The sequence below is a fragment of the Octopus sinensis genome, linkage group LG9 (genome assembly GCF_006345805.1).
Source record: "Octopus sinensis linkage group LG9, ASM634580v1, whole genome shotgun sequence".
Taxonomy (NCBI): Eukaryota; Metazoa; Mollusca; class Cephalopoda; order Octopoda; family Octopodidae; genus Octopus; species Octopus sinensis.
The window spans coordinates 90,448,680-90,462,985 of record NC_043005.1 but is presented as its reverse complement, the minus strand read 5'-3'; the positions used below and the strand labels follow the sequence as shown (position 1 = coordinate 90,462,985).

At 39.2% G+C, this 14,306-nt stretch overlaps 2 protein-coding genes across 3 annotated transcripts in view; both read right to left on the bottom strand.

Moving 5' to 3' along the window:
- LOC115215378 overlaps positions 1 to 1,451 on the bottom strand; it is a 34,972-nt gene extending 33,521 nt beyond the window's left edge. For both annotated transcript variants that reach the window (XR_005000738.1, XM_029784536.1), the window contains exon 1: positions 1,319 to 1,451. Coding sequence is in view for 1 of the 2 variants with exons in the window: in XM_029784536.1 (XP_029640396.1) it covers positions 1,319 to 1,344 (26 nt within the window). In the remaining variant the exon portion in view is untranslated. The remainder of the gene's footprint in view (positions 1 to 1,318) is intronic.
- The window catches only part of LOC115215377 (integrin alpha-4-like), a 205,572-nt gene continuing 192,703 nt past the window's right edge, over positions 1,438 to 14,306 (bottom strand). The window contains exons 12-15 of the mRNA XM_029784535.2: positions 13,907 to 14,113; positions 9,186 to 9,310; positions 6,227 to 6,337; positions 1,438 to 1,790 (exon numbers count right to left, since the gene is read on the bottom strand). Of these exons, the coding sequence (XP_029640395.1) occupies positions 1,470 to 1,790; positions 6,227 to 6,337; positions 9,186 to 9,310; positions 13,907 to 14,113 (764 nt within the window). The 3' untranslated portion in view covers positions 1,438 to 1,469. The remainder of the gene's footprint in view (positions 1,791 to 6,226; positions 6,338 to 9,185; positions 9,311 to 13,906; positions 14,114 to 14,306) is intronic.

Below are 14,306 nucleotides of genomic sequence, written 5' to 3'. Positions count from 1 at the left end.
GGCCATGCTGGAGGACTGCCTGGAAGGATTTCAATTGAATAATTGACCTCAATACTTATTCTATCAGTCCCTTTTGCTAAAGTGCTATGTTACAGGGATACAAACAAACCAATACCAGTTTCCATGCAATAGAAGGGGAGGAAACACACACACAACAAAAACACACACACACAAGCTTCCTCACAGTTTCCATCCACCAAATTGACTCCCAGGGCATTGGTTGGCTCAGGGCTATAGTATGAGACACTTGCCCAAGGTGCTACACAGTGGAACTGAACCTCAAACCACATGGTTGCAAAGTGAGCTTCTTAACTACACGGCCACGTCTGCCTCGGCTCATTCTTCTACATCAGAGAATTAGAAGCAAAGAATTGGCATTTCTCTCCAGATTTCATCATTATTGCATCTTAGCTGTTCTTAATTTATATCCCATTTTTTTCCACACTGAAAGTAAACTGAAGTGAACTGTAGTAAAGGGGGAATCTCTATGTGATCAAGCTGTTAGAAATAACAGCCAAATTGTTCTCAAATGATACCTACTCGCTTTTTGCTTCCTGTTCTTTTTTTTGTTTGTTTCAAAGAAGAAAATCAAGGTTAGAATCAGAAATGTGAAATAAACTTTCTGACAACACAGCTTTGTCATAGCTAGAATGTTTTTGAATGTAAGTTGACGCAGTCAGAAGCTGGTTGGCAGTGGTGGTGGTCACGGGGTGCCAACTACTACTACTACTACTACTGCTATTGCTACTACTGCTACTATTGCTTAAATAGATAGAGGTGCAGGTGTGACTGTGTGGTAAGAATCTTACTTCCCAACCACATAGTTCTGGGTTCAGTCACACTGCATGGCACTTGGGCAAGAGTTTTCTACTATGGCCTTCGATCAACGAATACTTTGTGAGTAGATTTGGTAGACAGAAACTGAAAAAGGCCTGGTGTGTATATATATATATATATGTGTGTGTGCATATATATATGTGAATATATATATATATATGTATATAACATACACATATATGTATGAATATCTACGTGTGTGTGTCTTTCTGTCTGTTTTTTGTCCCCACCCCCGCCTGCTTGACAACTGATGTTGGTGTGTTTGCATCCCAATAACTTAGCAGTTTGGCCAAAGAGACTGACAGAATAAGTACACCAGGCTTAAAAAATAAGTCCAGGGGTTGATTCATTCAACTAAAAATGCAAGACAATGCCCCAGCATTGCCGCAGTCAAATGACTGAAACAAGTAAAAGTAAAGATAAAAGAAAGACAGAAAACAAAACAAAAGAAAAAAGCAGAGAATGGAAAGGCAAACCTTACCCATAGAATTCTGTAGAAGCCTTCATCCTGTTAGGAATTTTAATAGTAATTTTATTATTTTTCAAATCTTGTGGTTTTTCAAAACTTTTTGTTTTAACACTGATATTTATCGCATTTTCTGGTTGATCAATTGTTCCGGTCGATGAGAACTTTAAAGCAAATTGCTGTCAGTGTTTTTAGGCAATGGATTGCCCAGAGTACAACGAACCATGTCTTCTTCTGCTGAGCTATCTGTTGAACATTCAAAGTCTGGTTGCACTTTATATTTGATGGCTTGAATGTACTGAAGATATTTGGGGAAAACGAAAGTAGCAAATGAATTATAAGCGTGGTTGTTGCCGTTAGACACAACAACTTTGATGTCAAATTTCTCCTCCTTCTGATACAGCAAATACTTGAGAGTTGTCGAAGCAGAAACTTTAAGATCTGTTGTACATTTATCATCGTCACCGCACTCAAGTTCAAATGGTATCTGGAAGGACAAAGTACAAAAAATTTTTTTAATGTAATTTTAAAAAATATTTAATAAAAGTCTTTGTTGATTATTTAAATGTCTTTTAAATAAAGAAGTATAAATTGGGAAAAATTATATACATAATGTATGCATAGGTGCAGGAGTGGCATCTTGGGCAAGTGTCTTCTACTATATATATGTATGTGTCTGTGTTTGTCCCCACTAGCAACTGATGCTGTTGTGTTTACGTCCCTGTAACTTATCGGTTCGGCAAAAGAGACCAATAGAATAAGTACTAGGCTTACAAAGAATAAGTCCCGGTGTCGATTTACTCGACTAAAGGTGGTGCTCCAGCATGGCCGCAGTCAAATGACTGAAGCAAGTAAAAGAGCATGTGTGCAAGAGTGAATATCTTGACAGATGTGTGTGTGTATGTGGGTGCACGCAAGTGCACCCATACACACGTGCTTTGTCAAATGCAATATTTATTCATTCATGCTATTGTTAATTAATCCTGTATTATCTTGTAGCTTTGAGATATCAATGATGTGACTCTTTATTTTTAGATTGACATTGTATGGTTGGTGTAAGAAGCTGAATCTGGCCAGTTGAAATGTCAAAGGATGTTCAATAAAACTGCTCTCTGCCTCAATGAAAGTATGTATCAACGCAGTCTCGGAAGCAACTGCATTCTTATTTCTGCACTGCCCACAAGGGGCTAAACACAGAGGGAACAAACAAGGACAGACAAAGGGGTTAAGTCGATTATATCGACCCCAGTGTGTAACTGGTACTTAATTTATCGACCCTGAAAGGATGAAAGGCAAAGTTGACCTTGGTGGAATTTAAACTCAGAATGTAACGGCAGACGAAATACCTATTTCTTTACTACCCACAAGGGGCTAAACACAGAGGGGACAAACAAGGACAGACAAATGGATTAAGTCGATTACATCGACCCCAGTGTGTAACTGGTACTAGATTTATTGACCCTGAAAGGATGAAAGGCAAAGTTAACCTCAGCGGGATTTGAACTCAGTGCGTAATGGCAGATGAAATACCACTAAGCATTTCGTCCGGTGTGCTAACGTTTCTGCCTGCTCGCCACCTTATAGTTCTTGGACCAAGTGAGGACAGAAGTGTGGTGGTAGTGGTAGATTGAAGAGGCACTCTGTTGGTTGTGATGGTGAGTGTTCCTCTCTATCCGTTCAGAGGAACATCCTGCTCATGAAGGTAACGTGCAAGTGGCTGAGCACTCCACAGACATGCATAATCCATGACATAGTTCTCAGAGACATTCAGCATGACACAGAATGTGACAGGACTGGCCCTTTGAAATACAGGTAGAACTCACTTTTACCAGCTGAGTGGACTGGAGCAAAAAAAAAAAAAAAGTAGCTTGCTTAAGGACACACCACACCTCTGGGAATTGAACTCATGTCCTCACAATTATGAGCCGAATACCCTATCCATTAAGCCATGCACCTTCACAAGCAGTGATAAATATAAAGATGGTGAGAGTGGTGGTGGTGGTGGTTGTTATCATTGCAGTGATGAAAATAGGGATCTTTTCGGTTTGAACGGCAGTTTTTTAACATAATTTCTAGCTAACTAAACAATTTTAAACTTCATATACTGGTAGAATGAGTTTATAAAACATCTTTTTCTCTTGGCTTTATTCAGAAAATTCTATAGTTTGTAAGATATTTGTTGTTTTTTTTCTTCAATTCTGCAATTTCAACCAATCAATGACGTCTATTGAGGTAAAAAACATTCTGTGCCGTATGAATATGTCCCTCGTTTAAGAAACAGATTGGGTTTATTTACATTTCTGAAGAAAAAAAAGATACCCTTCTCCCCACCCCTAACCCTAAAAGAGATTGAAATGCAATAGATCGATGCTAGGGTCATAATTATGGGTGACAATTTCATATGACACCGCTAGAAAAAACTGCCGTTCAAACCGAAAAGATCCGAAAATAGTGGTGGTGGTAGCAGTGACGACATGGTGGTGTAGTATTGACTATGGTAAATGACAGTGATGACGATGATGATGATGATCGCTATTGCCGATGTTTAACTCCAGATCAGACGTAAGTGAACAAACCTATAACGAAAATTACTCCAACCATGACCATCCAATCTTATTTTCCTGCATCATTACCCCTCCATCGTAACTTTTTTTTCGGACAACAGTGTCGTTCAAGGGATATTTGGCTGCTATTTTTAGTGGGTCAAGCAGCAACCACGTTGACCCTGATTTGAGAGACCTGTGATTAAAATTATTTCAAGCAAGATCACCCACCCTATGTTTTTGTTTCAAACATAGTGTATCATGGACTTGATATTCCAAACGCTTTTTTTTTTTGTTTAATAGGGTAGGGATGTGATCATTCAAAAGAATTAGCGGAAGTTTCAATCATGATAATAAAGATGACAACGATGATGATGACAATGATGCTGATGACGATCCAGCTCTCTCGCCAAAGCAATAAATCTTTTATCTCCAATAATCTCGATATCAGGCTTCAAAATAATATATGCAAGAGTTGTTTCCCTTAGACTTCTGGACAATTTGTTTAATTGCCTTGCTTTTTGCCTCCTTGCCTTGGGCCTTCAAATACTTGATAGAACCGTGGAGACATAACGACGTGTCTCAGGACAACTTTTGGGTGTGGCAGGGTGAATCCCTCTCGAAATCTGACCCCAGTCGATTTCTTATAGAGAGAAAGAGAGATACTGATAGACAGGCAGAAAGAAAGTTTTAAGAATCGACCCCAGTACAATAAATTACTTCACCGACCTTGGAAAGGCTGAGCGCCAAAACTCGGCAGATTTTGAACCCAGAATGCAAAGAGCCCGAACGACTACCCCCACAAAGCAATCTATCAAACACTCTAACGTCTTTACTGTGAGGTTAATTAAGATCACAGCAATGCAAACTAGTCTATCACTTGTTACAGTTGCACCAAATATCCTTTATTGATACTGAAATGTGCCGATATCGGTTATAGCACAAGATTCCATTTCCCCACCGTAGTATAACAGATGTTGTAAGAGCAACAGTTAACCAGTTCAGAGGTCAATGGTTCGCATTCTTTTCCCGACCAAGACAATTTTAAAGTGGCCAGTCGTTGGAGATGTAAAATTATCAGTGACTGTATATAAGCACAGACATGGCTGCATAGTGAGGAAGTTCGCTTCCCACCCAGGTAATGTTGGGTTCAATCCCACTGCGTGACATGGAGCGATTTCGTTTCGTCAAACTTTGTGACATTCTGTGTTTTTAAACACAATAGGTCTTGCTGGAATCTAGCCTGGACGAGGTACCGCGGCTTCACAGAGTTTAATAACGCACAGAAATGAAGTACGTCATATTGATAGTGTTTACATTATTTAAGCTGCTCCAAACAAAAGTCTTCGGTATAAGTACCGAATACATTTCAAGAAAGTGTTTTTTTTTTTATATATGGGGGTTAGGGTTAGGGGTGGGAGAAAAGGGTTTCTATTATCTTCACAAATGTAAACAAAGCCACGTGTGTACTTATACCGAAGGATCGCCAAATCTTTTACAGTATCAGGTCGACTTCCTTGTGAGTTTGGTTTGGTAGACGGAAACGGAAAGAAGCTGGCCGTGTGTGTGTGCGTTCATCATATTATGAGCGGTGTTATTCATTTCCAATCTTCTGCGAAAATTCGTCCCCGAACGTAATTTCGCAGAAGATTGGAAATGGATAAGACAGTGACTGACACACACACACACACAATATAGAATAGATGTACGAAACTAAAAAGGAAAGAATTCTAACTCTTGAGACCAACCTGCAAGAGGGTCACCGGGTTTATGAGACAAAACAACCTATTTTAACTTTTTTGTTAAACCACATTGTCTTTGTTTCAAATAATTTAGGAAATAATGAATTTAGTAAACGAATTCTGTCATTATTAAGCTGGTGATGAATTAAAATGAAATTTTCGTTATAAGCTTTAATTAAGATCACTTTAAAACAGGCAGTGTGCATCATAAAACCAGGGGTAGTCTTAGGCAGTTGGTAGCAAAAGGGTTAACTTTTCCTTTACCAAATTTCTGTTGAAATACATTGTTTTAATGAATTTGGAAAATAATGAAAGAAACCCATATGTATGTGTTTGTGTTTGTCTCTTGTCATTGCTCGACAACTGGTATTGATGTGTTTATGTCCATGTAACTTAGCGGTTCAGCAAAAGTAACTGATGGAATAAGAACCAGGCTTTAAAGAAAATAAGTACAAGGTCAGTTAATCTGACTCAAAATTTTTCAAGGTGGTGCCCTAGCATGGGCACAGACGAATGGCTGAAACAAGTAAAAGATTAAAGAAAAAAAAAAGAATTTATTTCCTTAGAAATGTGATCATAAAAGAGTAAAAAAAAAATATAAATATAGTGAAGACGATAATTTCAAGAAAGATATTTACCTTCTTTAAAACGGTCTTTGTCCTTAGTATTGGACATATCTTACAGGTGGCATTTTTAGCCAAAGCCATTTGAATGGTGATGTGAATGGGCTGGAAAATATTTGGGTGTTCCTAAAAGAAAAAGAAAAACAAGAAGAATGTCATGTAAGAATGTTCCACAAAAAACAAAATGCTTAACCCTTTCATTACCGTATTTATTTTGAGATGCTCTGTTTTTCTCTCAGTTATTTTAAATATAACAAAGAATTTAGTAACATCAGAGCAGCCAACTGGCTTCCATGCCAGTGGCACGTAAAAGGGCACCATTCGAGCGGGATCGTTACCAACATCACCTTACTGGCACCTGTGCCGGTGACATGTGTAAAAAGATTCGATCGAGGTCATTGCCAGTACCGTCTGACTGGCCCCCGTGTCAGTGGCACGTAAAAAGCACCCACAACACTCTCAGAGTGGTTGGCATTAGGAAAGGCATCCAGCTGTAGAAACTCTGCCAGATCAAGATTGGAGCCTGGCGCAGCCATCTGGTTCGCCAGCCCTCAGTCAAACTGTCCAAGCCATGTTAGCATGGAAAGCGGACGTTAAATGATGATGATGATGAACTTAGTTATCATTCAGCTAGTGTTAGGAACATTAATTATGACTAAGGTTTGGTGGAAGATTTTAATTCAGAACTTATGAAAACAAGACATTTGTACTACGGAGCCAGAGGCGGTTTCAGTCAGGTTGGTAATGAACATCACCAGTCTCATCATCAACAACGTCATCATCAATGTTTAAATGTCCACTTTTCTATGCCTGAATGAATTTGATGGAATTTGTTGAGGCAGATTTTTTATGTCTAGATGCCATTTCTGTTGCCAAGCCTCACCTAATTCTTCGCAAGGTGATATTCTCCACGGTCAAATATGAATGATTGGAAATGAGTGACTTTTTTTATAGAAGTAACACTCGTTTAAAACCATCAAGTGATGCCAAGAGAAGAACACAGACACACATGCACGCACAAACATACATATGTACATGCATGCATACACACATACAAACATAAGTGTGTATGTATGTCTGTATATATATATCATCATCGTTTAACGTCCGCTTTCTATGCTGGCATGGGTTGGACGGTTTGACTGAGGGACTGGCAAACAAGAAGGCTGCACCAGGCTCAATCTGATCTGGAAGAGTTTCTACAGCTGGATGCCCTTCCTAATGCCAACCACTCCAAGAGTGTAGTGGGTGCTTCTTATGTGCCGCCGACATGAGGGTCAGTCAGGTGGCACTGGCATTGACCACATTTGAATGGTGCTTTTTATGTGCCAACAGCATGGGAGCCAGTCAGGTGGCACAGGCATCAACCACACTCAAATGGTGCTTTTTATGTGCCACTGGCATGGGAGCCAGTCAGGCAGCACTGACATTGACCATGCTTGAATGGTGCTTTTTACATGCCACTGGCATAAGTGCCAATCACGCGGTACTGTCATCGGCCACTAGGCTTCTTTCAGTTACCAAATCCACTCCCAAGGTTTGGGTCAGCTTGTGGCTATAGTAGAAGACACCTGCCCAAGATTCTACACAATGGGATTGATCCCCATACTGTGTAGGTGGGAAACAAGCTTCTTAACCACACAGCCATCTCAATATTTTATTCATTGGAAAGCAGTGAGCTGGCAAAAACATTAGCATACTGGGCGAAATGCTTAGTGGTATTTCATCTGCCTTTACATTCTGGGTTCAAATTCTGCTGAGGTCAACTTTGCCTTTCATCCATTCAGAGTCGATACATTAAGTACCAGTTGTGTGCTGGGGTTGGTCTAATCGACTGGCCCCCTCCCCCAAAATTTCGGGTCTTATGCTTAGAGTAGAAAAGAATATTTTATTCATTGGAGTGATAGAAAAATGATAGAAAAGGAACCTTGGACTTATATGATATTATAGCCACATAATATTTAGCTTGGTTTCCATACAAACTGAGTTCAAATCCCATAAAGAATATCTTTGCCTTTTGTGTGACTGAGATCAATAAAATAAAATATGGATGAAAGCTCCTTTCTGAGTCATATAAGACTCAAAGAACTGGTTCCCCAGATTCTCTGGCATACATACTTGCCTCTGGATGGGACACCTGTCCATCGGATTACTCATTTCTGCTAGCTGAATGGACTGGAGTGATGTGAAATGAAGCATTCTGCTCAAGAAGCCAACACATTGCCTGGTCCAAGAATTGAAACCACAATCTTACAGTCATGGGTGTAACATCTTAACCACTGAGCCATGCACTTCCTCTTAGTAAAATAATTACCTCGGCAGAATTTGAACTCAGAATATAAAGACATGAAATACCACTAAGCATAATGCACAGCGTGCTAACAATTCTGCCAGCTTGCTGCCTTAATAATGGTAATAATAATAATAATAATAATAATAATAATAATAATCCTTTCTAATAAAGGCACAAAACCTGAAATTTGTGGGGAGAGGTACTAGTCGATTACATTGACCCCAGTGTTTCACTGGTACTTAATTTATCAACCTTGAAAGGATGAAAGGCAAAGTCGACCTCAGTGGAATTTGAACTCAGAGCATAAAGATGGATGAAATACTGCTAAGCATTTCGCTCGGCATGCTAACATTTCTACTAGCTTGCCACCTTAGATATTCTTTTCTGCTCTTGGCACAAGGCCCGAAATTTTGGGGGATGGGGCCAGTCGATTAGATCGACCTCCAATATGCAACTGGTACTTAATTTATTGACCTGGAAAGGATGAAAGGAGAAGCTGACTTCAGCAGAATTTGAACTCAGAATGTAATGACGGATGAAATGATGCTAAGCAGTTTGCCAGGCCTGTTAAGGATTCTATCAGCATGCCACCTTTAAACAATAATAATAATAATAATTTTTTTAAAAAAATAAATAAAAAGAAAGAAGAACAATAAAAGAGAATATAGAATTACAAATTACCTTGACAATAATGTGGAATTCCTTTTCAAGTTTTTTCCCAGTTTCAAGTTTGAAACCAAATGACTGTACACTACGCGACAAGTTCATCTGAGACTGCGAACCAGTTGCTAGCTGGCCTTCGAGGTCTGAAAGTACAACACAATACCATTATTAATGCTATAACGAAAGGGCTGTGGCTTAGAGCATTTAGCAAAATGCTTTGGGAGTATTATTTAGTTTCAATCCCTTATATTCTGTGTTCAAATCCTACCAACGTCAGCTGTGATTTTTATCTGTGAAGATAAAAATATACATACCAGTAAAGTACTGGTGTCTATTTATTGATTAAAACTTTGGCTGAGATTACTAAATGAATCTTTTTCATGTTACTTGCACTTTAGGAGCGAAAAACAGTGCAGAGTCCACGGTCACAGGATTTCTGTGAGGAGAAGTGATCCCAGCTTCCAAAAACACAATCATTGAACAATACTGAACTAATTCTATAATTAATGGGATGTGGGGCACGTCTGTCATTGTGTCTGACACTTTGTCGACTGAAAAGAAAGGGTAAAGGAAATAAATTGGTTTTAAATTTTGGCACAAGGCCAGCAATTTTGGGGTAGGGGAGAAAATCAATTACAAAAACCCCAGTGCTCAACTGGTACTTATTTCATCAACTCTGAAAAGATAAAAAGGCAAAGTCAACCTTGGTGCCATTTGAACTCAGAACATAAAGATGGACAAAATGCCACAAAGTATTTCATCCAGTGTGCTAACAATTCTGAAATATATTAAATATCTGAGAATACATCCAGGTATGGTTGGGAACTTTGCTTGTCAAAGTTGTCAAAGGCTTCAGGTTTGGTCTCACTATGTGGTTCATTGAGCATGTGTCCTCCCCCCAGCTCCTTCGCTTCCTCCACTGCCACCACCATTACTACCACTGTCACCACCATCACCATCATCATCATCATCATTTGAAAGTTCACTTTTCCATGTTTGCATGAAACAAAGTTCACTGAAGCATACTTTCTATGGTTGGATGCTCTTTCTGTCACAAACCTTTACCTGTTTCCAAGCAAGATAATATTTCCCCATGGACAGACATGTTTTTCATAGAATATTAGAAATGACTGAAACTGCTTATATCACCATGAGTCTGACACTCCATCAATTACGATGATGAGGGTCCCAGGTGATTCAATCGACAGAACAACCTGCTTCTGAAATTAACACGAGCACTCCACAGACACATGGAACCATGATATAGTTCTCACAGAGATTCAGTGTGACACAGAATGTGACAAGGCTGGCCCCCATTGAATTACAGGTACAACTCACCGTTGCCAGCTGAGTGGACTGGAGCAATGTGAAATAAAGTGTCTTGCTCAAGGACATAATACGCCGCCTGGAATCAAACTCATGTTCTTATGATCGTGAGCCAAATGCTCTAACCACAAAGCCACATACCTTCAGTCACCAGTGAGACAGTACTGCCATGGCCACCAACACCAAAACGAAATCTTCATCTTCGTATGGAATCATGAGAATCCAACAAAGTATTTTTTTGTAAATTGCTACTTAGCTGATCAAATAATCTTTGATCAAAGTATTCCATCTATGACCACCCCATCTTATTTTCAGATTATCTACCCCAAACTACATCATCTAATTCTGTTGTGTCTGGGGAGAGTCATTCTCTTTTAGTGCCTTACAATTTAACACACTCACCAGTCTGATTTTCATTCATTTACTTATTGAAAAGGTTGCAAGACGCAACGAAAATTTTAGAAAAATAAATAAGTAAATGAGTGAAAATCAAAGTCATGAGTGTGTTAAGTAATGACTCTCCCCAGACACAACAAAATATGCTTCAACACACATACTCACATAAAGAATCTTGCAAACCAAATCCCAAAACGAAATACATCATCTAACGTATCCTTCTTTATTTTTAAGATACTGATTGAGGTCAAAGTGACAACAACTAAAACTGCTTCAGAGAGGCAGCAGCTTTAGTTTTCTTATTCTAGGTTTCATGGTTTCCACTTTGATCTTGTCAACTAACCTATATTGGAAGCAGTTAGTGGCGGACTGTATTTCTTCTACATGACATTCTTTAAAGCTGGGTGGCTACGAACTGTTCTTTTTTTTTTTCTCTTTTACTTGTTTGAGTCATTTGAATGTGGCCATGCTGGAGCACCGGCTTTTAGTAGCACAAATCGACCCCAGGACTTATTCTTTGGAAGCCGAGTACTTATTCTATCGGTCTCTTTTGCTGAACTGCTAAGTTACGGGGACGTAAACACAGACATACAAACATATACACACATACATACATATATACATATATATATATTGATAAAACGGTAAGATAACAAAAGAAAGAAAGAGACCTCAATATTATGTAAATAGAGGAAATTTATCTATACAATAATATGTTACATTACTCGGTAGTCAAGATAAAACTCTGAGTTTCAGATGCCGTATAAGTACGCAGGCAAGCAGAGTTATAACACAGTAATTTCCCTTTATTTAACGGTATTTTTTCATAGCGTTTTCAAATAGCCAGATAACCGAAGAGATGGTGTTGTGGATTTCCACTTCGGCATCTGAAACTCAGAGTTTTATCTTGACTACCGAGTAATGTAACATATTATATATATATATATATATATATATATATATATATATTATATATATATTATATATATACGATGGGCGTCTTTCAGTTTCCATCTACCAAATCCACTCACAAGGCTTTGGTTGGTCTGAGGCTATAGTAGAAGACACTTGCCCAAAGTGCCACGCAGTGGGACTGAACCCAGAGCCATGTGGTTGGTAAGCAAGCTACTTACCACTCAGCCACTCCTGCGCCTGATAACAGCTTGTTAAAAAGGCTGGGTCATTTTCATTGTGGTTGGCTAAATTTTACTATATGGCATTTGTGAAGGCGCACAGCCTAGTGGTTAGGGTGTTGGACTCACACTTGCAAGATTGTGGTTTCAGTTGCCAGACTAGGCAGTGTGTCGTGCATTTGAGCAAAAACACTTCATGTCATGTTGCTCCAGTCCACTCGGCTATAAATGTGTGACCCTATGACAGACTGGCATCTCAGTCACTTGTGTGCCATGGAAACCAGATAACCTGCCCCATGAGTTCTAGGACTCAAGACAATTATGTCCAGGAAATGATGATGATCTATGTACAGCTATGTAGTTGAAGAGGTTATAATAGTTATAACCAAATATTCCCCCATGGGACCTATTAGAAGAAACTGGGGGAATTGAAATGGTTGGAATTCATTGTGGTTTCCATAACCTTTTGGCTTTCCAATTGAAGTTGTTAGACTCAAGGCATCGTCTTTAGGCTCATGGAGAGGTGGATTGTGCATTGTCTGGATTCTATCCCTTGGTCAGTCTGATATGAGTGACCCTGACAAGAGGCTAAGCTCTCATCAGCATTGCTCTCTGGGTCATAGAACCTCACAAGTCTCTTAACCGCATGGAACAGAACAAACCAAACCCCCATCGATCAAGAAATTCTGAAGAGGAAATGGGACTAGATTGGTCACACTCTAAGGAGACTTCCAAGCAGCATTACAAGACAAGAGTTAGACTGGCAACCAGAAGGAAAGAGGAAGGTTCCTGGAGGAGCTAAGAAGGCTTGGAAAGGATGCATGGAAGATGAGGCGGAAACAGTCAGTCTCTCTTGATTGGAAATCCAAGAAGTAGCCCAAGATTGCATTCACTGGCATGAAATAGTCATGGCCCTATGCTCCTTAAGGAGTAATATGGACTAACTTACTTGTTAGAAGCAATAGGAAGTGATCAAGCCAACAGGACTTCACTTAAACATTACATATGTGAGAGACAGAAGCTGTAAGCCTCCACCTCCACCCCAGTCAGTAGATTGATACATTATAGATTCAATCAACTGTGACTTATGTAACATGAGATCCCAATAGTCCCCCTGCACCAGATGCCCGTCTGTCACAGGGTCACGCATTTACAGCTGAGTGGAGTGGAGCAACATTCAGATTCCAGATCTCAATCTTTATTGATCCAACCAAAAAGGGGCCCACTTCACAGCTGCTCAATCTGCTAGAAATAACAGCCAAATTTTATCAAGTCATGCCCTACCATCTTAAAAAAGGAAAGACACAATGAGATAATGTGGTTCTGGATAAATAAGTTGAAATGGTCACAGTTTGAATGTTTTTGACTGTAGATTTGGTAGGTCATGGTTGGCCTGGGACCTAACAACAACAACAACAATCTTTATATATTTTTTATCTTTTATTTTTTACTTGTTTTAGTTATTAGACTGCAGCCAAGCTGGAGCACTGCCTTGAAAGGTTTAGATGAATAAATCAATCCCAGTACTTATTTTTAAGTCTGGTATTTATCCTATCGTTCTGTTTTGCTGAATCACTAAGTAATAGGGATGCAAACAAACCAACACCAGTTGTCAAGTGGTGAGGTGGGGGGGACAAACACACACACACACATACATATATATGTGTATGTGTGTGGGAGTATACAGTTAGCTTCTTCACAGTTTCCGTCTACCAAATTTACTCACAGGGTATTGGTCAGCCAAGGGCTATAATAAAAGAGACTTACTCAAGGTGCCATGCAGAGGGACTGAACCCAGAACCATGGGAAGCAAGCTTCTTATTACACACACATACACACACACAAATACAAAAAAAAAAAAGAGAAGACAAATTTTGACCTTACCTATTTTAGGAGGAATTTGATTATTTTGTACATAACTAAACTTTAATTTCACTTTGAAACACACAGCTTTGTTGCCATGATTTGGACAGTTATACTCTGCAAAATTAATTTTCTGTGATTCAGGTAATAATTCCAGGTTTAAATCAAGCACAGGACGAGAAAATAAAAGTCTGACTTGATTTGACAAATAAGCACCAACAAGAAAATCTGAAAAATTAGAAGAAAAAAATTATAAATTTTATTAAACTATTTGTGACTATAATCATCATCATTGTTTAACGCCTGTTTTCCATGCTGGCATGGGTTGGATAGTTTGATTGTGGTCTGGAGGGCCAGCGGCTGCACCAGGCTCCAATCTGATCAGGCAATGTTTCTACAGCTTGATGCCCTTCCTAATGCC